We start from the raw sequence: 25615 nt of genomic DNA, 5'->3' as shown, positions 1-25615 counted from the left end.
CCAAAGTCATTCTCAATGGGAAGACAGACTAGGATTGTAGAATATGTGTAGTTTCCCAAATCCATCTCAGAGAGTTCTGATACCATTTCTTTTTGAAACTGTTAACAAGGGAATAGAAATAATGCAGAATGATTATTTCCAGAGAATGAATAATTCAACAACACCATCAAAGGTTTGAAGGACTTAGGAATGATTACTAAACTATTACCACTCATTGGTACATATTTGTCTAGTGCAAGCTCTCTCAAGATAAAGTAATCGAGAACAACTGTCAATCATTGCAAGCACTAGCAGGTGGTGGTAGCTGTTTCAGCTCCAACTCCACATTTGGTTTCTTTTCTGAAACTCTTTGATTTCTTAGGCACGTGATGCAGTTCTTGACTGTAGATATGTTCCTCTAATTTGTTATTTACAAAGACAGGGAAGGTTTGCTGTTCTGTAGGGGAATACAATCACACCATTATCACCTATTTATAACGAAGTCTTTTGTTCCTAAATACTTTTCCTACATTTTATTTACTTATTTTGAGTGTGTGGGTATGTGCATGTGTGTGCTTACAGTATTGCCAGCATGTCGAAGCTAGAGAATAGTTTGCAGTCATTTCTCTCCTACTACATCACTCTTCTTGTGATTAAACTCGGGTCTTTAGAGACCAGCCCATGATCATCATACTATCTCAGTATGTAAATTCTCACCATCTTTGGCATGACATTTTGTTGTAGACAATTCACAATGCGTCCAAATGTTTTTGATTACAGCTACTAGAGAATGGAAGGATGCTTCTGCTGTCTCTAGAATAGGGTCAGTATAATAGGGTCTAGAATAGGGTCAGTGACACGTCTTAACATGAGGCAATCCTCCCATAGCAAACAATTATTTATGTAATAATAATAATCCCAAAGCTGTGATCATTTCATAGTATAGAATGTCATGCTTGCCTTCAATATTGATGGTTTTAAGCTACTTGGATATGATGTATTAAAAGCAACTAGTAAAGTGTATGAATGCTAGAAGATGAAGGATAAACTACAAGTCTACTATAGCAGTTAAATTTCTAGGGCTCAGCTTTTGGGACCCTGTCACAGTATCCATTGTGTGCCTTACATACTATGCTTTAACCACAACACTTAGCATGGCTAAGAGTTCAGAAACACTTTCTAAATCATTAGACATCTATTAGACTTTGTGTATGGCTACCAGGCTTCAGTGGGAAGAAAAATACGTCAAGGTTCTGTACCAGATGCTGGTTGTGTTTGTTGCACAGTGGGTTGAAATGAGCAAATTCTGGCAGGTTTTCCTAGGGAAATGAGGGAAAGTAATTTTGTTTGTCTTAGTGAAATAGCAACCATTTGTCTCTTTTTTTGCATTACTGGTTGCCCTGACCTATACTACTGTGTCTTGTAATTAAAATAGATAGGAAGTATGTCTGTAGGTAACTTCTATAATTTGGAATGGAAATTTAAGACATTTTTCATTAAGATTCTATTAAAAAAACAAACTGTTTTATGCTAAAAAATTAAGCCATGGGCCTTGAGGGAATTAGGCAAACATTCAACCATATAATATTCCCAGTCCTGCTACTGATTTTTGAATAACAACAACCTTGGACTAGTTATTGGGGGAAAAATGATTAAAGAAGATTAATCAAGGGATCTGGGCAGTTGGCTCAGAAAGTAAAAAGACTTCCTACATAAACATGGGGATCAGAGTTCAAATCCCATCACTCCTGTAAAAAGCAAGATGTGGTCACTCACTTGCTTTTAACCCTAGTCCCATGGGAGTTGGAGAGAGAACAATGGCTGGGACTTGCTGACTGCCAATGCAGTCGTAGGTTCAGTGAGAGATCCTGAGATCTCTTTCTAGGAAATAAGGTGGAGAGTGATGGGGCAGGGGCAGGTCACATTATGTCTTCCTCTGGTCTTCACATGCATACCAGCACTCCATTCTCCCCAAGTGTGTACACACTACACACACACATGATTACGTGCACAAAAATTATAAAAGGAAAAACAGTCTGTATCATGAAGTTAATGGGTATAAAGCAATACATGCAAAAAGTAATTTAAAGTGTTAGATAATTTTGTTTAGAGTGTTATGCCAAGAATTAAATGTATCTATAGTCAAGTGAAATTGAAATAATTAAAATACTTTGTACTATTTCCTTTACTTGTACCTGGGTCACGCTTTTAACTAGGATTTTGACCAAAGTGTTTCCTGTGATATATTGAATATTAGTGGAGACAAAAGGAATAATTTGGATACATGTAGATGATATAGTGTGAACCTTTGTTGTTTTATGTTATTAACTCACTGTGATATCATTCTAAAAATAGAAGCACAAAACACCTAACAACTTTTATCCACTTTTGTGTTCTGAAATTGTTTGATTCTTGTGATATGCAGTGTACAGGTATGCTTTGTAAAATTGCAATCATCCAGACATGTGCACATATTGACGTCAACCAGTATTGTGACGTAGTGGTGCAGCCATCCCAAACACCTACTTAGAAAGAAATGAAATCTACACATTTACATCCCTGCTGATTAATTTGAGTGTCAGTTTCTCAAATTGCGTCTTTAGGTGTTTCGTCTCATTGTTTCAGGTCACCATCTCCATCTCTGGTCATGTACATTTCCTGTGACCATTTTCTGTCTTTGGTTTTGTGGTCAGTTTCCTTGTGGTTGATATAAATATATATCTTTCTTTAGATGCAGTGGCGTCTCCCTTTTTAAAAAAATTCCAGTCCTGAACCAGATTAGGGTCAGGTTCTCAGGGGAAACAGCAGCCAGGTCAACACCCTAGGCAGGTGGGCTGTGCAGGCAAAGGCTCTCAGATTTTAGTTCTTTACAGAGGTAGACAGGCATTTGGGATTCCTTGTGTAAGCTTTTCATATTCTACCTGTGTAGAAATGCTGCAGAATAGGAAGGTTCTGCGGGCACCCTGCACCTGGGTCCTCTCCAGTTACAGGCAGAGCCTGTAACATGGATGTGGGAGGGTGGCTCCTGAGTGTCAGGAAATGAAGCATTGTTCCCGCATCTTTTGTGGTGCTCCATCACCAGCTGCCCTTAGTGAAAAGGGCCTCTGATTCCAGACAGGTGCCGAGAGGGACCCACGTGCCTAAGATCAGAGATTCTTTAGTTTTGTCTCTCACATTTTGAAGGAGTGATCGAAATACTGGTAATAGGATAAACAGAATGAGTTACAGGAGAGGATTGTGGGAGTGAGCTACAAGATATTATCTGATTTTTGGAAGGTCAGTTCTAAGGAAATTCAGCAGGGTTTCTCCTCTGTCTTTTCAGCTCTAGTTGAGAGGTAAGAAGTTGAGACAGAGGAAGAAAACACATTCACGCAAATTCACACACTACTAAGTTCAAACAAACAAAGAGAGCCGAAATAGAGGCAGCTTTTGTTTCAACCTACTTACCTTGAAGTACCTGCTACGGTAATTAAAGAGTTGGTTTCTTTTGATAACAACTCTTTTCAGTCGGTTCTTCAGAGCTTTTCTCCCCAGAGTTCTTGCTGGAAGCTGCGACTGGAAGAGTAGAATCCTAGTCACACCGGTGGCCATCCTTTCTACTCCTGCCAGGGGGAGCATAGGAGAAAGCAGGGCTTAGCATACAGGGTGTTGAGCAAACAGAGGCAGGGACCTGGGGAGGTTATGGGCTTTTGTGGTAACGGTTGGGCTGAGCACGTGTGCAGATTCTCTTGTGTCAATATTAATATTGAGTAATTATATGTCCAATATTAACAGGCAAAACTGACCACTCGTTGATTGACTCATCGAAAAGTCTGGTTCTTATTTTACCTGTACTGCTTTTCTGAATTTATAAACGATATGGGGGCTCCCTCTTGTGGTTATTCTTGAATTGCATGACATTTTCTGTTTAATTTTACTTACCTGTTTAATGCAATGCCCTACACATTGATGAAATGTAGTGTGATAATTAAGGACGTGTATAATATGCAATGCTCATAATTAGCATTTAGCATTTACCTTTCAGCCTTGAGTTACTTAGGGAACCTGGGTCCCATTTGCTAGTTCTTAGTCTTGTTGATAAAAAGCATTTGAAAATGGAGAGAGATGGAAACTTGAAGACTCTTTATGGGGGTATGAGAGAAACTCATCTAGGAAGCAATCTGTAGATCCCAGAGGCTTCCCGGAGGAGGACGAGAGAAAAGACAAAGTCTTGACTCTGGTAGAGGCCGGGAAAGTAGGGCTGTTTCAGCAATCGAGGTTTGTGTGTAGCTGCATGGTAGGGGTTGTTAAGGTGAATGAGAGCTCCGGGGCGGTGAGTCTGGTAAGCTTCAGATTTTGGCTCCTATTTGAAGAGGGGTATGTGAAACACATTGCTTCCTCGGTGTGAACTCAGAAAAAGGTGTGAGCAGGCCGAGCAGTGAGGTCTGTAAGCAATGCACAGCCTCAGAGGCTTGGGCATCTAAACTTGCTGCCCTTCATAAGGGGATGGGTGATCCTCCATCTTCTTAATTCACCTACACATGTATCACTTTTCCCCAAAGATGGTCTCTGGCCAAGTGACTGATGGGGCTCAGGTAGATTCGCTCTTGCGGGAGGGGATGACTGTAGCTTTTATATGCTCGTAATATTTGGGTTTGCTTGGAAACTCATGTCTCAACCCAGAGTAAGATACAATTTAGAAACTTAGGAGTCCTCCCCCTCTCCCCCCCTCCCCGCCCCCTGAAATTATGGAACAAAGTAGATTAGAGATAATTCAAAGAAAAACTAAAAATAAAACTGATCATGCATTTGCTTGATGGCTTTTGTATGACTTTCCTGTCTGTAACTTGCTGTCTTGCCATTTGTGCCTATTGAAAGAAGTTTGAAAAATTATTTCGTATTTTCTGTGTATGACTTTTCTGCCTGCCTGTGTATCTGTGAACCACATACATGCCTAGTGCCTGTGGAGGTCAGAAGAGGCCCTGTGAGCTGCCCTGTAGGCGATGTAAATTCTACTTGGGTTCTCTGCATGAGGACAAGGTGCTGGCTTACTGCTGCGCCGACTCCAGATCTCATGGATCTTGGTCTTAGGGTTTAATGTTTTTCGTACTTATCCATATTTGTCAAGTGTGTTTTTTGTCCTTGTAAGTCCTCCAGCCTTTCCTTCTCTTTGCCTGTTCTGTTTCTAATAGTTTGTTCTCTTATTTCTAGTTCATTCTGTCATTCAAAACATTTCCATGAGCTCGTAAACCTACATCTTGACCTCTTAACTCAGGAGTTAAATGTGATTTGGGACTCTTTTTAAATTTTTAGATCCAAATATTAAGTAATATTTCTTTATACTCTAAATTTTGGTATGATAGTAACTCCTAAATTTTCTCAAATAACTTAGATGCCTATTTTGTTGTTTTTCATATACACCTGTAAGTGTGTTATATGCAATCAAAATGAAACAATTGAAAAAGATATCTTAGGTGAATGTAATTTGTAAATAAATATTTACGTTGTTAGCTAAACTTTAAATTCATATTTTCCCCCCACTAAAGATACATGCTTAACGAGGAATAGCACCAGATGTGTGTCTTCATCCTCTCTGCTGTCTAACTACTTCTATGTCTTTGTCTTGGGACAATTGTTGCTGGGGACTGGAGGAACTCCGCTCTACACCCTGGGGACAGCCTTTATTGATGAGTCCGTGCCTACACACAAATCTTCTCTCTATATAGGTGAGTGAACTCTTGGTTTCATTTTCTAAGGAGAGTTGGTGAACCACTTACCTAATATGATTTCTCTTCCTATTGCTCAAGGGAAAAGACAAACAAACAATAACAAGTTAGTTGTAATGCCACCTTCATTTAGATAAATATGATTGCACTGTGTTTAACTGTTTACTGTGCCATCAAGTCAGTTACTGGGATGCATGACTGTTTTATGGTCCTCTATCCTAAACAACTTAACATTCCTGAATAGGAGGAACCAGGTCGGCAGTTTCTGCTTTGATTATGTAAACCCCAGGGGATGTTATTCAGGGTATAGAGGTTTCTTATATCTTATAAGGATGGGACAAGAGATAAAGAAAAAAAAGATACCAGTTGCCCAAAACACTGGAATTTTTCATTTTGAAGCCATTTTTTCTCTAATTCTTTCTTTGAAATCTAGCACCAGACAATAGAAGTCCTTGTGTCTAAATGTATTGTAAATTACTGGCACCTGAGTTTGTCTGTGTACTACTGGATAATAGGGGAATCTTTGGTACAGTGACTGCAAGTCAGTATATGCGCCTCAACCCTGACTGTTGAGATTATTCCAACAGAGAAGCATTTACATAATTGCATTTACATCTTTACAAAAGTTATGAAGCATCCATAGAGGTGATTATTGCCATACAGTTGGAAATATTGAAAAATAGTTCATGACCCCAAAACTTTACAAATGACTAATTTCTAGCATTTCGGGGGAAGGATTGAGACAGCATCTAACTAGGTAGCCCTTGGATAGTTTGCAATGGTTGTACAAGTTGGCCTCAAACTCAGAGATTCTCCTGTTTCTGCCTTGTGGAATTAAAAGCACATACTTCAATATCCAGCCCATTTTTAGCATGTCTTTAAGTCATGGTTTTCTGCCCACAAACAATTTTGAACATGAGAATTTATGTGCATCTACTAATACCTTGTATACTTAAGTTTTTTAAGCCCATTTTCTAAATTTAGAAACATGGCTATTGTGTATTTTAATACACATAACATATTAGGACAATTTTTGATTTTACCTTGCATCACCTTTATAGCAGAGATGATAGTAGGGATCTAATAGTTACCTAAGTCCTTTTGTCATCGATGTATGCTTAGTTTGGAAAAAAAACTGTTTTGAGTGTGTATGTGTGTGTGTATGTGTTTACATGTGTATACATAAGAAATTTAGCAGTAAATAAAAAATTTAGAAGAAGTAAATACAATAAATTTTTTGCAAACGTTTTATTATATATGACAAGATTTTAAATATCTCATAGCCAGAAATAATCTGCTTACCCCTACTGTTAGTAAAAGTGAGAGAACTCACTAATAGTGTTTAATAGTAAATGGATTGCTTTTCAAATTAACTTATCACTGGGCAGTGGTGATGCATGCTGTTAATCCCAGCACTTGGGAATTAGAGACAGCTAGATCTCTGAGTTCCATGACAGCCTTTTATACAGAGTGAGTTCCAGGACACCCAGGGTTACACAGAGCCCCTGTTTAGAAAATATAAAATAAAGCAATATCAACCAACCAAACATCAACAAAACCCATCAGCTGACTTACATTGTAGAATTACTATAGAGTAAAATAAAGAAAGCTATCTAAGAGGCTTCGGATTGGAAAGGATTCTTTACCTTGTTTACTTTCACAAAATTATAAGCAATATTTATTGCTAAAAGGAAAACAGTATATATACCACTTCACCATTAGTTAGTTACAAAATATACATAGATTTGTAGTTATGTGTTTATTTTAACTCTTATTATTATAATCATGTAGTCCTATAGTGAGACATTATTTTTAGGCTCCTTGACATAACTGTTAGCCATATTATATTTCATGATATATCTATATAAATATATGTAATTTTGATATAGCTTTAAACATTAAGAATTTTCTTTACTAGAGTTATTTTTCTTCCCTGTTGTTACAATGTTGAGCAAAGCAATGACTATTGCTAATGCCTTTTGATCTTTTCGTAGGTATTGGTTATTCCATGTCAATCCTAGGCCCTGCCATTGGCTATGTGTTGGGCGGACAGCTGTTGACAATGTACATTGATGTTGCTATGGGACAAAGGCAAGGCACTGTTTTTCTTCTAATTTTTTATTCTATTTCAATAAAGTGAACTTCATAATGCCATGAAGGATTTCAGGAAATAAAACAGTGTGCACTATATGATATCAACTGTGTCTGCATTACTTCCAGGGTCTTTTAGCATAGTAATGTATTTATTCATAAATAAAGATGTCTAATAGAATCAATGGTGATTTATAAAAATACTTTATATACTCTTTGTGTCACTCAAGAATAATAATTTAGTAAATTAGCTTCTTAGTAGATTTAGTTGCAAATAGATAACATTAATTGTCTTATAAGTATCTGAATGATAAAAGGTTCTCCAATAGCTTTGATAATATTATTAAAAAAATAAACTGTGTTGCTTTTATAACCAAGGAAGTCGAGATAACGATACTAAATATTATTTATCCATTATTTATATTTTATACCTCACATTTTGTGTTACAATATATTATGTATTATCCTACTCAGTTCTGCAGATAATTATATTCAGCAGGACAGTCCATGGGAAAGGATAGTCAGCTTTAAAAATCATGCATTTTAACAACAGGGGAAGACTATCAGAGTGATATGTCTGAGGAAAATACTTATTGATATTAAATTATGAGATTATCATAAAATTTAAAAATAATAATTTAGAGAAGTACTCTTCAAGTATACGGGGCTTTTAGCATAGATCAGTGAATTGCTATGTGATGTATTTAGTCTGCTACAATAAATGAAAAAAAAAAGAAAACTAAACACTATGTTGAAATTTTATAAGCTTTTACGTATTCGTCATGTTTATATTTACTGTTAAAATTTTTAAACCGTGATTCTGTATTTGCTGCTTTGAAAAGATTTATATATTTTTATTCTCTGTGTATGAATGTTTTGTCTGCATATGTGGCTGTGTACCACCTGCTTGCCTAGTACCAGCAGTGGCCAGAAGAGGGCACTAGATTCTCAGAACTAGAGTTACAGGTGGTGATGAGCCACCATATTGGTGCTGAGAATCAAACCCAGGTCTTCTGCAAGAGCAGTATGCACTTAATCATGGAGTCATCTGTCTAGTCTCCCATGGTTGCCTTTTTAGAATGCTTTCTGGACCATTTTTCTTAAATCTTGCTATACTTGTATGTCTGCATGGTTCTTAACTCATTGCGATGGCTTCCTTACAGTTTTAGATACAGTAAGAGGCTACCCCTTTGGACCTGAATTACAAGACATGTGATTGTTATGACTGAGCTCTGTTTAATACTGAATGAATTATAACTCTTTTCTTCCCGTATCCTTATAGTTCTGATCTGACTGAGGATGATCCCCGGTGGTTGGGGGCTTGGTGGATCGGATTCCTTTTAGCTTGGCTCTTTGCTTGGTCTTTGATAATGCCTTTCTCCTGTTTTCCAAAGCATTTACCAGGTAAATCCATCTCCTTTAGTTTCAGAGAGCTTTATTGTACATCTAGGTCAGTCGTTTTTAAGATGATTAGTAAGAATTCTAGAATCATTGTTCATGCTTGCCAGTGCAAAGATTTGAAATCTACCTTCTTAGACAAAATTAAGTAACAATAAGTTAATATTAATGAATTTACACTTACACTTAGTGAGTACTATGTACTATGCTCTACTAAAACTGTCCTTGTGTTTTATTGTAATTCTTGCCTTATGTACATACAAGACACAATCATAAACTATTACTTCATATCCAGTTTGTCAATAATTTTCAAGGACAAATCATTGTGAAATCATTCAAGCTAATTATTATTAACTGTACTACTACTTACTCTTTCAATTATGCTCGAAGTAATTCTTCCACATATTAATTTATAAACTGTTTTTCAATATTAGACAGTCTGGAAAAAATTTCAGTAGAAATGAATATTCATTTTTATGAGATCTTGCTTCTAAAGCAGTTTTCTCAAATTTGAACGCATTTACTTCTTTTGTAACTAAGACTTTGCAAGTGGATGGAAGGATACAGAGGTGTACTGAGCTGTGTGAGGTGGGTCAAGGTATGTGGAAGAGGTGGAATTTGAAATAAGGACACTTGACACACTGGAACCAAGTGAACTCATCGGTATCTTTCCATCCCAGGCTATCCTAATTATAAAGCCACATGAGGATACTTCTCTCAGACCTATTCACAGAGCTATGATTTAAAACAAAGGGCCATGATGACAGACAGCAAATATTACTTCCTCTTCTAAGCACTTGCTTATTTATTGTTTTAGTGAACAAAGGACAGTCACACATGTATTTTAATCTATAAACACTGCCAAAGGAAAACAATTCCAAATAAACAGAAGACTTCAAATGAAAAAATAATACATGTTTAGAACAAAACCATGTCATTAAATTAATATTCATTGACTAAATGTTAATGTTTAGATAGATAGGAACTTGATTTGTTAGTGGGTATTTTGTTTTCTTTTTAATTTTTAGACAAGGTCTCAGCCCAGGCTGATTCTGGCCACAGATTTATGCCTGTCCTCTTGGCACATCCTCCCAAGTGCTGAGATTATAAACCAGATGCATCATACCTGGGCATCCTTTATGCATAATAATGAATATTACCCCTTAGCATATCTTGATTACAGGCATAGCTGTGATTTTATAGAAAAAGGACTCAAGTGATAGGAGTTCATCTTGGCAAGCATCTAACTGAATGACTATTATAAGTTGACAGGCGGGTGCTCTGAAGCAAGACTATACAATAACAAATGGTCTGAAAGCACATATGAAACAATCAAACTAATCAAACTAATCTTTGATTAACTGCTGTGAGGAAATAGCTAGAGAGTAACTCTGGCCAAGGACAAGCTGTGGGGTCCTTCCTGGGACATGAGTACAGCTCAGGTTCAGCTGCAGGCCAAGTTTTCAGGCCTTTTTTTTTTTTTTTTTAAAGATGGAGGCTGGTCTCAAGATGGAGTGGGTTTTGGCCTCTCAATTAACAGAAAAAAAAATTCTAGTGGAATTTACATACCCATAGAATGTATATCAATTAAAGAGTAAGCATATTTAAAAGCTGATTAAATAGTAAAACAAGCACGTTTACTCCCCCTCCCTCTAGGGACAGCCAAAATTCAAGCTGGCAAAACTTCCCAAACACATCAAAATAATAGTACTTCCTTCCAACATACAGATGAAAATTTTGGAAAAAGTATTAAAGATTTTCCAACTGCTATAAAGGTAAACTAGAAAGTGTTTTCTCTCCCTCTCTCTCTCTCTCTCTATTTCTTTATCTCTCTATCTCTCTATTTCTATCTCCTCTCCGCCCCCCCCCCGTGTGTGTGTGTGTGTGTGTGTGTGTGTGTGTGTGTTTGTATGTGGGTAAATTTTAACCAGTGTCTCATAGGAACACAGTACTTACACTTGTGTATATGTTATATACACATATAAGTAACAATATGCAGACTGGTATCATTTTATACCTTGTTTTCTTATCTATTATTATTGAAGCTATTATATGTAACTTTTCTGATTTAATTTCATTGCCTTTTGAGCTCCAGAATAGAATAATCAATTTATTTCATTGACAGTGTAAATGTTCAGCGGCTTCTCGTTAACATGTAGTCTGTTTTTCATGCTAATTCCACTATGCCATCCGTTGATCAAATTTTCACTAATTTTAGCTATCTTTAAACATCCTTCCTTTTGGATCATCCATGGTTAGTCTTAGTAGTGTCAGGTTATTTCCTCTTTTTATTGAAAGTTGAGAGGTTCTGTGTTAGTTTCATCTATCCTTAGCAGGCAGCTATGCTCACCACTGTACAACCAATGTTCTTATCTATTCATGAGATCTGGAAATTTGGTGTGTTAGGCTTATACACTAATATTATGAAAAAATGGGAAGTATAGATCCCTATTTAAGCTTACTTATCTTTGTATAAAAGGTTCTATGATGGTTTGTATATGCATGGCCCAGGGAGTGGCACTATTTGGAGGTGTGGCCTTGTTGGAGTAGATGTGTCACTGTGGGCATGGGCTTTAGGACCCTATCCTAGCTGCCTAGAAGTCAGTATTCTGCTAGCAGCCTTCAGGTGAAGATGCAGAACTCTCAACCCTGCCTGTACCATGCTTGCCTAGATGCTGCCGTGCTCCCACCTTGTTGATAATGGACTGAACCTGTAAGCCAGCCCCAATTAAATGTTAAGACTTGCCTTGGTCATGGTGTCTGTTGACAGCAGTAAAATACTAACTAAAACAGGTTCTTAATTACTTTAATTATGAAACAATACTCATCCATGATCAGTTTCAAGTTACCCACTTAGTGGATTCAAGAATTTATATTTTAGCTGGGTGGTGGTGGCGCACGCCTTTAATCCCAGCACTTGGGAGGCAGAGGCAGGCGGATTTCTGAGTTCGAGGCCAGCCTGGTCTACAGAGTGAGTTCCAGGACAGCCAAGACTACACAGAGAAACCCTGTCTCGAAAAAAACAAAACAACAACAAAAAAATTTATATTTTAAATGATCTGATAAGAGGTGGATTTATAGTGTAGACATCTACAATAATCCAAGAAGAACGGAGCCTTTCCAAATGGGCTTTTACCTCTTCTGCTGGGCTCCTGAGGGCAATAAAGGAATAATGACCCAGGTAGTAACTCATTTGTCAAATCTCTAGGTGCTTCACATACAAATGTACTCGTGTGTGTGTGTGTGTGTGTGTGTGTGCGTGTGTGTGCATCCATTAACCATAATTATATTTTCCTGCCTGAAGGAACACTGTAGTTTAAATGTTTGTATTTCAATGCTACACTTTGTGCTGTAATCACAGGTATTCATTTGAACTGTGTTTTTTTTTTCCTTAGAATTTGATGAGGAATACAGTCTTTATATGTTTAGTTCTATCAACTACTTCTGAAGCATTAGTTACTACAGGATTTGCCACATTTTTACCTAAATTTATAGAAAATCAATTTGGATTAACATCGAGCTTTGCAGCTACCCTTGGAGGTAAAAGACTTTTTAAAAAATACTTAGTACGTTGATTCTGTGTAAGCACGTTGTTTTGATTAGGAGGCTACATTGTTTTGGATAGCCCACACTTTGTTTTGGATAACCCACACTTTGAAGGTTTTGGTAGAATTTTCTGATTCTCTGAAATCAGTGTTCTGTATCAACTTATGACAGACCAAACTGGACTAAGAATATATTAATTAGCATTTAAATTGGATTAACCTTCTACTGCCTGTATCAATGGCATTTTTTGCATGTGTTTTTATGTCAGGTAAATGCTTTTATCTGTAGAAGCGGTGGTGATGCTGGTTTTGATGTTTGCCAGCTGTCAGTATGAGTTACAGAGCATAATTGTGTGTTTTTCATTATCTTACTTCTCATTAGGGGCTGTTTTAATTCCTGGAGCTGCTCTTGGTCAAATCTTAGGTGGTGTTCTTGTTTCAAAATTCAAAATGAAGTGTAAAAATACAATGAAGTTTGCATTATGTACATCTGGAGTAGCACTTGTGCTGAGTTTTGTATTTATTTATGCAAAATGTGAAAATGAGCCATTTGCTGGTGTGTCTGAATCGTATAATGGGTAAATATATTTCATTGCTTTTTATATTCCTGTCAGAGATTATGTGTGCATTTGCAAGTATTTCCTTTCTCAATATACATGATTAGGAATTGCCTTTTTAAAACATTTAGACACCCTTTGCTCGTTTCTTTCAGTGTAACACTATAAGACTTTGTCTTGTTTTTTTGCTTGTTTTAATTTGAATATTTAGTGCCCTCTTGAAAGCTCTGGGTGTTCGGTAAGTAAGCAGATTAAGGGTGATGTGTTTGGCTCAGGGATTCAAAGAGAAATAGAACATTAGAGTTTCTCTTGCTAGGATTCATATATGGTAGAGTTTGAATGTATTTTCCAAAAACTTGTCTGTTGGAAACAATCCCCAGATCTATGTGCAAATGCTGCTTGGAGGAAAGGACTTTAGGAAATGATTAGGAGGCCCCAGGTTTAGGATTAATGTTTTTCCAAAACAGACCTCAGCTAGCTTGTCTTCTCAACCCATCCTTTGATGACCTCATCTATCATCAGAGACCAAGCAGGTCCTGCTTCCCTTTGCTTGGACCTCCCGTCCTCCCATACTCTTCCCTGTCTCAAGCAAACCTTTTGTCTTTTTTAATTGTTTACCATGGACATTTTCTTATAACTACAGAGAGCAGACTATGGCAACATCCTAGAGAGACTTTAACATTCTACTTTCCTATTAACTTAAACATTTAAAAATAAGAGTTATTCTTGATGATGAAATTCTCTTATTTCGGTTGAAACTATACCAAACTATACATTCAAATAAAACTAAACCTGCATCATACTGATTGTTCTATTCACTTTGAAATTTATGTTTACTTTAGAGAAACAAATAACTTCTTATTCTGTCCTGCAGACCAGTTTCTCCCTCTAACCAGTTTTCTTGGTCAGGTTTCCTTTGCTCTGAAGTCCTACACCAGCAGTGGTAGATCAGGCAGGTGAGATGCCCTAGGAAACATTCATTGTGTTTCCTGTCACTGTGCCTGTGTGTGGCTCTTGAGGGAGGTGTCACTCCAGGCATAAGATTCCATAGTTTTGTATAATACTGCTTTCACATGACACTAAATTCGTTTAGGAAAGTTTGCCAATAACAATAATATTGATTTGTTGCTATGTTCACGTGTCTGTCATTTGTGTTAATATGATGCCAAGTGCTCTAAATCAGTGTTTGGTTAAGCTCCATTACATTTAATCCAAACATCTTCATGCTTCCTCTTACAGAGACAATGAACTCTTACTCTAAAGCAGACATTGGAAAACAGAACACCAAATGAACATGGGTTATGTAACTGGAGCTCTAGAAACTTCTGTAGCAGTCACTGAAAGATGTTTTTTTTTTTTTTTCAATTTAATTCTACTGTAAGTAGGAAAGGCTTGTGACCTAAGAGCAATTTAAAGGTGTTAAGGAGCTGCGAAGGAGGAATAGGAGCATACACACCACTATGGGAGAGGAGCAAAGGAGGCAGTGTGGGTGGCGAGGGGGAGGGAGAAAGGACACACTACTGAGGGTATACATGATAACAGAAATAAAGGCCACTTTTTCAGCCAACGGATTGAGGAGAATTTGAATTACACTTCTGGAAATAGCAAAAAAAATCTGGAAATGCAGAAAATATACCTGCCAACCTAGGTATGATTCACATGTTTTACAGGTTCACAAGCACATGTTTTATCCAGTACTTTGAAGGCAGAAGCAAGTGGATTTGAGAGAGTTCAAGGCCAGCCTGGTCTACTTAGCAAGTCCCAGAACAGTCAGGATAACTTAAAGAGACCCTATCATGGAAGGAAAAAAAAGAGGAAGGAAGGAAGGGAGGGAGGGAGGGAGGAAGGAAGGAAGGAAGGAAGGAAGGAAGGAAGGAAGGAAGAAAGAAAGAAAGGAAGGCAGGCAGGTAGGAAGGAACTACATCACAAACATTTACAAGTTTTCTACTAATAATTTCCTTTTCATCGCATGGCAATTTTTTATAAAATACAGAGAAATTGACTGATAATAGGAAAAATGTTTCTTTCCATTATTCCTGCTGTGTTTTGCATAAGATCATCTTACATTTTGAATATTTTCAATGCATGCTTGAAAATAATATGACAATTAAGTATTGGAAATTTTAAATTGAAAGAATGGTATAAATTTTAGTCCTAGCATGAGTTGCTAGGGCTGATTTTCTCTAGTCTCCTATCTGTTGACCACTATAAACTTTTTGTGGACAGAGACTAGAATATTTTCATAATAAAATTGTGCTTGACAAAGGCACATGGCCAAATTTTGTAGAGCATAGCTACACAAGGAGATACTCCATTCAGAAGGACAGATTGCTTACAATCTTTTGCACTTATTAATTTGTGTATATATGTGCAAGAAAATCAAAACAGCTTGTGGGAGTTAGTTTTCTCCTAATATATGGGCTCAGGTCATCCACCTTAGGGCCTGTGCCCCTTTTCAATCTTTCTAGTATTATAAAATCTAGTTTTTCATTTCCATTTTGTTTTACCACCTGCTTACTAGATTTCTACCTTCTTCCTTGATCCACCTCTTTCATAAATTTCTTTGCTTCCTTCTTAAGTACCACTATTTTCCAGTTTGGTATATTATATTCAAATACTTTGATGTGTCCACTGGTTTACACATTTTACCTCCCAAGGAAGTATTGATGTATGGGTTGCAAGAATAATGCTTTCTCTCCTATCTCAGGCTCTGGTTTCCTCTTAGTTATGTTTCTACCACTCTGTTTATAATAATATATCTGAAATTCACTATGCAATCATGAAGTAAACTACCTCCCAAGACCTCCACCTATCTCCCAGCATCAGCTATATCCAACATCAATACACAGCCAAAATTATAGTCCAAAATAAAATTGTAAACATACTTAAGAGAGTATGAGATTATGTAAATGTTATAGCTAGATTTTGCAATGTGTGTCATAGTATCAGATTGTGAGGTCTGTTTGTACTCTATGTGGCAGATCTTGTCATTATCATGATTTCTTTTAAATCTGGATGAAAATGGATAATACGATTTCTAACCATTGATCAGTTGTCCATTAACTTGAGACTCTTAATGTGTATAAAGCCATAGTAGTTACCTCTTCCTTAGAATTGGGTTCTCCTCTGCTAAACAGTAAGAGTGCCTTTGAATTCCTTGAAATGATGCTTCACCATCTATCAATAAACAAATATTACTGATTCTGTGTTCAAAGGTTTTCTCCAATCTTTGTTATAATCCTGTCGTATTTCAGTTTCTCTTTATATTCTGATCACTTGTTTTGGATGTTATGACTTATCTCCTTCCCTCAAGCTCATGCAACTTTAGAGAAGAAATGCTTGCTGAGCAAGTGTGGAAATCCATGGGTATGTTGGATGATCATGGTGGTCCACATTTAATTCCATCACTTGGAAGATAGAGACTGTGGATCCCCAGAGCAAGCTGGTACCAAGACCAGCCTGTATCAGAGATCTCTGGGGTTAGTGAGAGATCTAGTCTCAATTAGAAAAGTAATCAAGAAAGGTACTCAATGCTAACCTTTGTCACATGTACACATGTGCACATATGGAGATGCAAACATGTATACATACATTCATATATACCATGTGCATAAGAAAACATTTTGATGAGCTTTTGACATATCATTGTTGCATGTAATATATATATGTATAATAAATGGTCATTGATTTTTAGAAGGCCCCCGAGGCAACTGTTAATCCCATCTCTGACTTCTTACAAGGACATACCTTTTCATTTTCTGTTTCAAATATTACTTCCATTTCTTGTGTTCCCTTGTTCCTTTTCTAATTATCCACTGTCTGGCTAAATTTTGCTCATCTTTAAGACTCCTTAGGAAGTAGCTTCTCAGGTTTCTTTTCTTCAAACTTTCCCTCATGTTAATTGACCTGCCTTGGAGTTTGTAAAATGCATCTGTAGCTATCAGTAAACCATAATCCCAGATTAGGATACAATGAACCTACTTCTGTCCCTGGATTCTATCCTATTCAGCTTCATGCTCACTTTAGTCAACACAAGGCATACTTATCACCTGCTTCAGACACACTGTTGAATGGCACTTGGAATGGTAATGCACCAGGAATGATCTTTAATTGAAATAAGCCTTTATATTGGAATCTCTGTGACCATTTATATTAGGACTTATGTGCCCTGATATTAGGACTTCTTACAGACTGGAAGAGAGGGCATAATCAAAATATTACGAAGTCTGAAATTAGGAAATTTACTTTTGCAAAGAAAGAGATTTTATAATGGTATTAATGACTGACGACATGATTTTATTCACCTTTTTTATTTAAAAAGGTGACTACTTTTTGAATATGTTTGCAAATGTCTAAATGTAAGTATATTTTCATTGCTACAATTAAAGTAAAAGCTACTTGCAACATTGGTAGCAGTAGGGGATACTGCTAACCATCTGATGGATAATCAGTAGAACCAAGAGCTGTTTGTTGCCAGGAAATCCCGATATTTATTGAGGCATTCACTCCAGTTTTCTTTTGTGAAAGCTGTTAATACCTTTTATTTGACAACTTTACCCTTAAAGGCTTACTCTAATTAAGTGTGCTTCCCCAGTGCCCCACCCATTCATCCATTCAACAATGTGTCTGACATAGGTGATATTTAGGCCTTGTTTTGAGCAATGGGAACATGGCGCTGGATAAGACAGCACCTTTCCTCACAGATTTCACTCTATGAATAGAGGTAGGTTAGCTGTATACTTAATCTCATGGAAAAGCAGACATTGTGTTTTATTCATTTAGTACTTACATGTTGAGTGGCTTACTAAATGTTACAGTGGGCAAAATACTACTGCTTCTGAATTGTTCCTTAGGTGTTACATTGCAGAAAATCTCACCTCATCTATCTTGTCTTATTTACAGAACAGGAGAATTGGGGAATTTGACTGCACCGTGTAATGCCAATTGCAACTGTTTGCGGTCCTACTATTACCCACTCTGTGGAAGTGATGGAATCCAGTATTTTTCTCCCTGCTTTGCAGGTTGTTTAAACTCAGTTTCAAACAGGAAATCAAAGGTAGCCATGTTTCCTCTTTACCCCGATGAAGAAATGTGAATTGTGTATTGTGATTGTTGTCTTGACTCTCCTAGTGGGCTACTCTGTCTTTTCTCTCTGCTTCCCTTTCTTTTCCAGTTACACAGACATGGTCTCTTCAGACCCATTCCCTCATGTCTCAGGCAATTCTTGCTGAACTCAGCATGGCAATTATATTACCATCTTATATTGTTTTGTTTTTTTCTCAATTATAAGATGCATTATGAGAGAGTGATTATGAGAGCATGGTTAGTAATCAGGAATATAATGAAACACTAATTATTTTCAAATTTCACACACCATGAATACAATGTAAAATATCCAAATCAATAATTCAGCCTCAAATATAAATTTACTCTTATTCTCTATTGATTCACCCAGAAATATCTTTTTAATACAATTAAATAATTTCAGACAAATCAAGAAACTACCTTAGCAGACAATGTGCTTGCCTTTCATGTTTGAGCCAGTGGACTCCATCCCACCATGGCCTATGCTGGATGCATGTGTTGTGTTACAGGATATTTGATTACACTGTGAACCCTGAAATTTGGCTATTGACTGAAGAAACCTGTTTCTAGTTGTGGTGTGGCTCAACACTTAGTATGCACCTTTAGTCCCAAATAATGAAGGTAAAGTTAGTTTGTAGAAGTAAGCACCCATGTTTGACAGTGGTGTCTAATTGAGTGGCAGACAAAGTGACGAATCAGAGAAAGATTTGACAGAATAGGTTATGTACCATGCTCAGGAGTACAGACAAAATAGAGAGAGAGCAGTGCAGAGAGGGAGAAAGAAAGGAGGCAGTTTTACTGGGATGGTTGAACAGAGTCAGGTTGAAGAGAGAACAGTCTAGACACAGGTGAAGATAGGATGAGCCAGAGAATGAGAAGGGACCATTTAGTCAGAAGCTGAGAGAAGCTAGATTGAATTAGTCAGGCTGGAGAGGAATTTAAGTCAGTACAGCTGAACTGAATGAGACACCAAAAGATCAGAAAGAACCAGAAAGGGAGAAGCTTATTCAGTAGTAAATCTCAGAGGGAGAAAATATTCTAGGCCTTGATAAGATTATCTGGAGGTTGGAAGCTTCCAGGACTAGGCCTAGGTTAGGTTAGCAGACAGATGCAATACGCTTTGGAAACAACAATTACCACAGGAGAATAAAAAATACTTTTACAGTGTTGGCATAAATCTGCCTGTTTTTCAGCACTCAGGAGGGAGAGGTGGCACTCTGAGTGTGAATACAGCCTAGTTGACATAGTGAGGCCCTGTCTAAAAATGAAAAGACAAAAAACAATGTCAGAGAGCTTAAGATTTTAGCCATCAAATGGAGGGGTGTTTACTCTAGTTAAGTTGGAAGGCCTTGACAAAATTCAGTAATATGTCAGTTGTCAGGAATAAAAATCCTATAAGTTAGGTTGGTGGCAATATGGAGTCAGAATTACCTACAAGGTAGGGGACTGACTAGTATTTTCCTGTAGTTGAAAAGTGTACCACATGTGTGTACCTACTGCCTAAGGAAGTAAAGATGTTAGATCCCTAACATCTTCTGGAACTGGAGTTACAGAAGGTTGTGAGAAACCATACGGGTACAGGAATTGAACCCGACTCCTATAAGAGCAACAAGTACTCTTAACCATCTCTCCAACCCAAGACACTCTTGTCTTATGAACTATTTCATTATAAAATACACATATAATAAAATAATAAATGCTTGTGCATTTTCCAGAAATATAAGTAATATTTTTTGTCAGTGACCCAAATATAAAACATCGACTGAGAGCTCTGTCCCATCTTTTATTGAGTTTTTCAATGAGAGTGTGACAGAAAATACTGTGGTCAGTTTCTTGTCTTAAGGTGTTTAAGTTGAGGTGCTTGCAGTTAAGCATGAATAGCTGAGTTTGAATCCCAGCACCCACATGGTGGAGGTACAGACTCCCACTCATTGTCTCCTTCCCTCTGAATGTGTTCTGTGACTCACCAGACTCCCACAGTAAAATAATAAGTGTCATAAAATTTTAAAGTGTTTAGTATGAGTGACTTAATTTTTCACTGTACATCTGATTATTACTATGTAATAAAAACATTTTAGAGCATCGTTTGCATATTTTCTCTACCCATACCAACACCACTGGTAGTATAATTTGCTACAGAGAAAGAATCTACCCTTGAAGCCCTGAAAACTCTTTCTTTCACTTCCCATCTCACTATGATTTTGTCGATGTTTTAAATGTGTAAAAAGTTTACATTAAAGATAAACATTGAGATATACAATGCCTTTAGGACTTAATAAAGTTTCTAAATATCTGATCATCTTTCTATTTGGATAAAATGTAATTTTTCATTGTGTTTCCTTTCACAATGCTATGATGCTATAGGCATACATCAATGCCTATATGCCTGTATATAAGTACATGAGAAATAACCAATATGCTATTTATAGAAACTCCTTTTTTTGTTATCAGACACAAGCTATAAAAAGGATAACTTACTTTCTGTAAGGTAGATCTAAAATTCAGAAATTTGTCTTTAAAATGTTGTGGTTAAAAGCAGCATTTTGTTAAAGCTGTTGTGCATACAAGGTAATTTTACCATGGCATTTATCAAAATTATAGTGTTTTCAAACTAGCTCACATAATGAGATTGTCAGCATGGATGCCTCTGTTTCCCCTGTAATGGAAAAGAAGAGTTAGAAGGAAGACATTAGCTGGGCAATTATGGTCTACTGAAAGCAATGTATGCAAAATATGAGAAAGTGTGTCACTGTTATATCCTTGTCAAGTTGTTTTATGTCATGAGCCAATAATATACTACAAGATGGAGTAACAGCTACAGAGTCAAACACAGGTACTTCATACATGTGGCTTGTTAGAATTTGCTTCACTCCTTACGAGGGTTAATGACTGTCATCACTGTCAGCTGTCTATAGACTAGGACATGACAAGGTAAGACAAAAATAATTTCAAAGTGTACAAAAACTTTGTCCTTTTTGTATTTAAATTTCAGGTATATTATAATTGTTCCTGTATTGAAAGGAAAGTAGAAATCACTTCTACTGCAGAAACTACTGATTTTGAAGCTAAAGCTGGAAAATGTAAAACTCGGTGCACAAGCTTGCCCATATTTCTTGGCATTTTCTTCATTACAGTTATCTTTACCTTTATGGCAGGTACTCCTATAACTGTGTCTATATTAAGGTAAGCATGGCACTTGAAAACTTGCATTTTCTAGAAAAGCATATTGTGAACTTAGAGGTTCAAGTCGGCTTTTATTGATTCGGGCAATAAAATTCATGCATCTTGAATTCTCAGACTCCATGGAAGCCCAGGTGCCTGAGGTTTAAAGAAACTAACATAGGAAACGTCTTACTATTGCCCACGTGGCAAGTGTTTGGCATTAGTCCCTTTGTGGGTTTCACACATGACCAGTGTGAGCTGGAAATTTGATAAGCTGTCAACTCCCTACAAAACACCAAGAAGCTAGCTGTCATCTCCGCATTAGCTGGCGGTTTTTGCTTTTTGTTGTTTTTTTCCCCCTTTAAGGCTGCTCTACAAGAGTTTCTACCTTCCATCTGAAAGTTTTCTGCCTGTTTTCCAACAAACACTAGGCTTTTTCTTTCTTAGTACATTGACTTTTAATATTCACCCACTATCATTCCTATTTTTAATAAGTGGAAAATATATGGTTTGTAAATGATATTAAATGATAGCAATGCTCTATCTGAGAATTAGAGGTATTTGGCAAAAAGAAACACAATTTAAATTATATAACTAACTTTTTAACTGCTTAGTTGTTTGTACTTGTAGTTTTTGTTGTTGTTAATTTGTAGTTTTAGTAACATTTCAGTATCAAGCACTGGCTGGCCTTGAATCTGCAGTCACTCTTTTTCTGTCTTAGGTTCCTAATTGCTGGGATTACAGGCTTGTGCCCTTCTGCCAGGCTTATATACTTGCTTAGAAAGATGAGTCACCTTTTTTGTATCTCACATGACTTTTCTGTGTGGTGATGTTAGACATCATTGTTGTCGAACAGTCATTAAAGAAAGACTTATTACTATTATTGAATCCAGATTCTGTATTTTATCTCCTCAGTTTATATCCTCATCCTATCTGTATTATTTCTGTCTCAATGTTAGAAGTAATAGCATTTGAAGCTTATTTAATAGTGGTACAAAAAAAGGTGTGTTTTTTTTTTTTTATTGCAGGAGTATAGTGTTACATACCTGTGACCCCTACCTAAAAAGGTAGGGCAGTAGGGCTTTTGGTACAAATGCCAGCTTAATTTAATTGCCTTCCAGATGCATTGCAATGACTAGTCAATTAAAGTTGTATGTGTTACCATTCAATATATTAAAATACACATACGACATGAAATTATTACCACAAACTAATCCATCATCTCTCAGGTCACCATTAATGTATGTGTACACATGTGGTAAGAATGAGTAACATTCATTCTGCAAATTTCAAACATATAACACAAGTTTTGGGGGGGAAGGGAATCAGGAGTTAATGCAGGGTCTCATGTAGGCCCGGCTGGTCTTGAATTTGCTATGGAGTTGAGACGGTTCTGCCTTTATGTACAATGCAGTCACCACACTATGCATTCCATCTCCAGAATTTAACCTGTATAACCAAAACTTTGCAACCTTTGCAAGAATTGAACAATTCATTTGACTTTGGTCTCCTGTAATCACAACTTTCCCCTCTACACCTCAAAAATACTTTAAATTTTTATATATTTGTGTTCATTTATATGTGTACACATATACCATGGTATTTGTGTAGAAGTCATATAACATCTTTCAGGAGTAACTTTTCTCCTTCGCTCCTGTTGTTCTGGGAATTGAACTTGGGTCACTACTCTTGGCAGCAGGCAACTTTACCCACTTTGCTTTCTTTACCAGCCTTCCCTTTATCCTTTACTTCCTAATAAAGCTGATGCTTCAGGATCCATGTATGAGTTGGAACATGCAATTATACAGCACTTTGATTTAGTCTGTTTTATCTCAGCACAATATACTGTAAGTTCATTCACTCTCTACAAATGGTATGACTTCTCTTTCCTAGTGTGGTATGATATCACATGCCACATTTTCTTTGTCCATTTATTTGATGATTGACTTGTTCGATAGCTTAACTATTGTTAACAAGACTGTAGTGAACAAGAAGGGCAGAGATCTTTGACATTTTACTTCTGATTTTAACTTCTCTGAGAAACTGCTGTCTGTTGATCTGTCTGCATCATCTCAGTTTTCTTTCTGTAGTTTACACTGGCTTGCTTTTCCATGTTTCCATGTTTCCTCAAGAACATTTTGCTTCACTAATGAACTAACAGGAGCAAGATGGAATCTCCTGTGGTCTTAACAGGCATTTGTTTATGACTACTGACTTTGATATGGTTTTCCACACTACTTCTGGTCATTGCTGTGTCTTCCTTGGAGAACGGTCTGTTGAGATCTTTTCTCTATTTTTTGGAAGTCTTTTCTCATTGTTGTGCTGCTTGAGTTCATGATTTATTTTGAATGAAGTGTTTCCTAGAAGCCTCATTTACCAGCACTTTCCTGTACTCTGTCTCTTAACTTTGCTTCCTTTGCTGTGCAGAAATATTGTGGGATAGGCCTATTTGCTTCTATTTGCTTTCTTAGCTTATGTGTCTGGTATGATAGCCAGAAATGTATTTGCTAAAATGAATCAAGAATTTTATGCTTTTGTTTTTACAAGGACAGTACACAGGATTAGTATTTGTGTTTAGTCTTTAATCAATTTGAATGTGATTTGTATAGTTTGAGATAAGGGTCCAATTTCATTATTTTGCAGGTAAATATAGAGTGTACAATTTTCTGAACATAATTTATTAAATACAATATTCTTCCCCCTACTATGTGTTCTTGACATCCTTGTCAAGTATTAGTTGCCTATACATTCATGTGTGTTCTGTCCTGTTGATCTCTGTGTACGTTTTTATGCCAGACTCAGACTGTTTTTATTATTATAGCTTTGTTATTGTAGTTTGAAATCTGGTAATATTATGCCTCTAACATTGTTCTTATTAAAAAAGTTGGTATAGCTTTTCTGGGTCTGTTCCATATGAATGTTCTATTTTCTATTTTTATGGTATTTCATTAGCATTTTGATGGAGATTTTATTCTAATTGCCTTGGATAGTATGGGCATATTGACAACATTATTTTGATTCATGAACATTAAGATGTCTCTCTGTATGTGTGTCATCTTCCAACATCAGTTTTACATTATTTTAATATCCAAGAGTTTTATCTCATTTGTTTAATACAAGATATTTAATTACTTTTTCATGTTATTGTATGTGACACTTTTTTCTTAGTTTCATATTGAGTAGAAATGTAACTGATTGATAATGTCGATCTTATATCTTCAAATTTATTAACTTCATTTATTCATGGGAACAGTTCTGTTTGTGGAGGCTTTTTTGCACATGGAGTATCCATCTAAAAACAGAGCCTGTTTCTTAATTTCCAATTTGTATGTCTTTTCTTTGTTTTTGATACCTAAGTCCTCTAGACAGAATTTTGAACACTGAGAATAGGCATCCTTTTCTATTCCCAATCTCAGAGTATCAACCATGTTACATGTGATTTTGTCATTATTTGTGTCTTTTATTTTGCTGAGGTTCATTCCTCCTATTCCTAATTTATTTAGGGGTTTTATAAAAGATCAATATTGTAATTGGATGCTTTTTTCCCCTTTTACTTTGTTGGAATTCACAGAAGCTAGTGACCTTTTTGCTGTTATATGTAATGCTTTACCTCTGATAATATTTTTTCTTTTGTAATCCCAGGATAACTTACTTATAAGATTTTACAAATATTTTAATTTGCACAACATTTACTTGAGTAGAAATGCTAAACTGATGTCAATATGAAAGTGTGTCTATAATTAAATACTTTCTTCTGATTTCTTTTGAATATGTTTGCAGGTGTGTCAATCAAAGACAACGGTCTCTAGCATTGGGAGTGCAGTTCATGCTTCTTCGGTTGCTAGGTGTGTTATTTAAAAACATTAGTATGTGCTTTTTTTGTTAATTATTATTACATATATGTTACATTAATGATATATATATATATGTATAACGTATATGTTGCACACCAAGTTAATGATGAAGGATAAAGAAAGCATAGTTGTCATTGGTAAAAGTTTTCAACATCCATGATATAGCACTGCCTACATGAATAAGAATACAGTGACTTACATCTCACCTGTCTGATTTGTTATCTGTTGTTTCCAATCCC

The 25615-nt window shown here is 36.4% G+C and overlaps 1 protein-coding gene across 1 annotated transcript in view; it reads left to right on the top strand.

Moving 5' to 3' along the window:
- Slco4c1 (solute carrier organic anion transporter family member 4C1) overlaps positions 1 to 25615 on the top strand; it is a 49724-nt gene that overhangs the window by 20071 nt on the left and 4038 nt on the right. The window contains exons 3-11 of the mRNA XM_028787042.1: positions 5505 to 5684; positions 7679 to 7775; positions 9058 to 9179; positions 10830 to 10948; positions 12569 to 12713; positions 13101 to 13296; positions 18178 to 18331; positions 21353 to 21543; positions 25303 to 25367. Of these exons, the coding sequence (XP_028642875.1) occupies positions 5505 to 5684; positions 7679 to 7775; positions 9058 to 9179; positions 10830 to 10948; positions 12569 to 12713; positions 13101 to 13296; positions 18178 to 18331; positions 21353 to 21543; positions 25303 to 25367 (1269 nt within the window). The remainder of the gene's footprint in view (positions 1 to 5504; positions 5685 to 7678; positions 7776 to 9057; positions 9180 to 10829; positions 10949 to 12568; positions 12714 to 13100; positions 13297 to 18177; positions 18332 to 21352; positions 21544 to 25302; positions 25368 to 25615) is intronic.

The sequence above is a fragment of the Grammomys surdaster genome, unplaced genomic scaffold, assembly GCF_004785775.1.
Source record: "Grammomys surdaster isolate TR1022 unplaced genomic scaffold, NIH_TR_1.0 125604, whole genome shotgun sequence".
In the NCBI taxonomy this organism is placed as follows: Eukaryota; Metazoa; Chordata; class Mammalia; order Rodentia; family Muridae; genus Grammomys; species Grammomys surdaster.
Note: the sequence above shows the minus strand (reverse complement) of the source record. Positions and strands in the feature narration are given on the sequence as shown.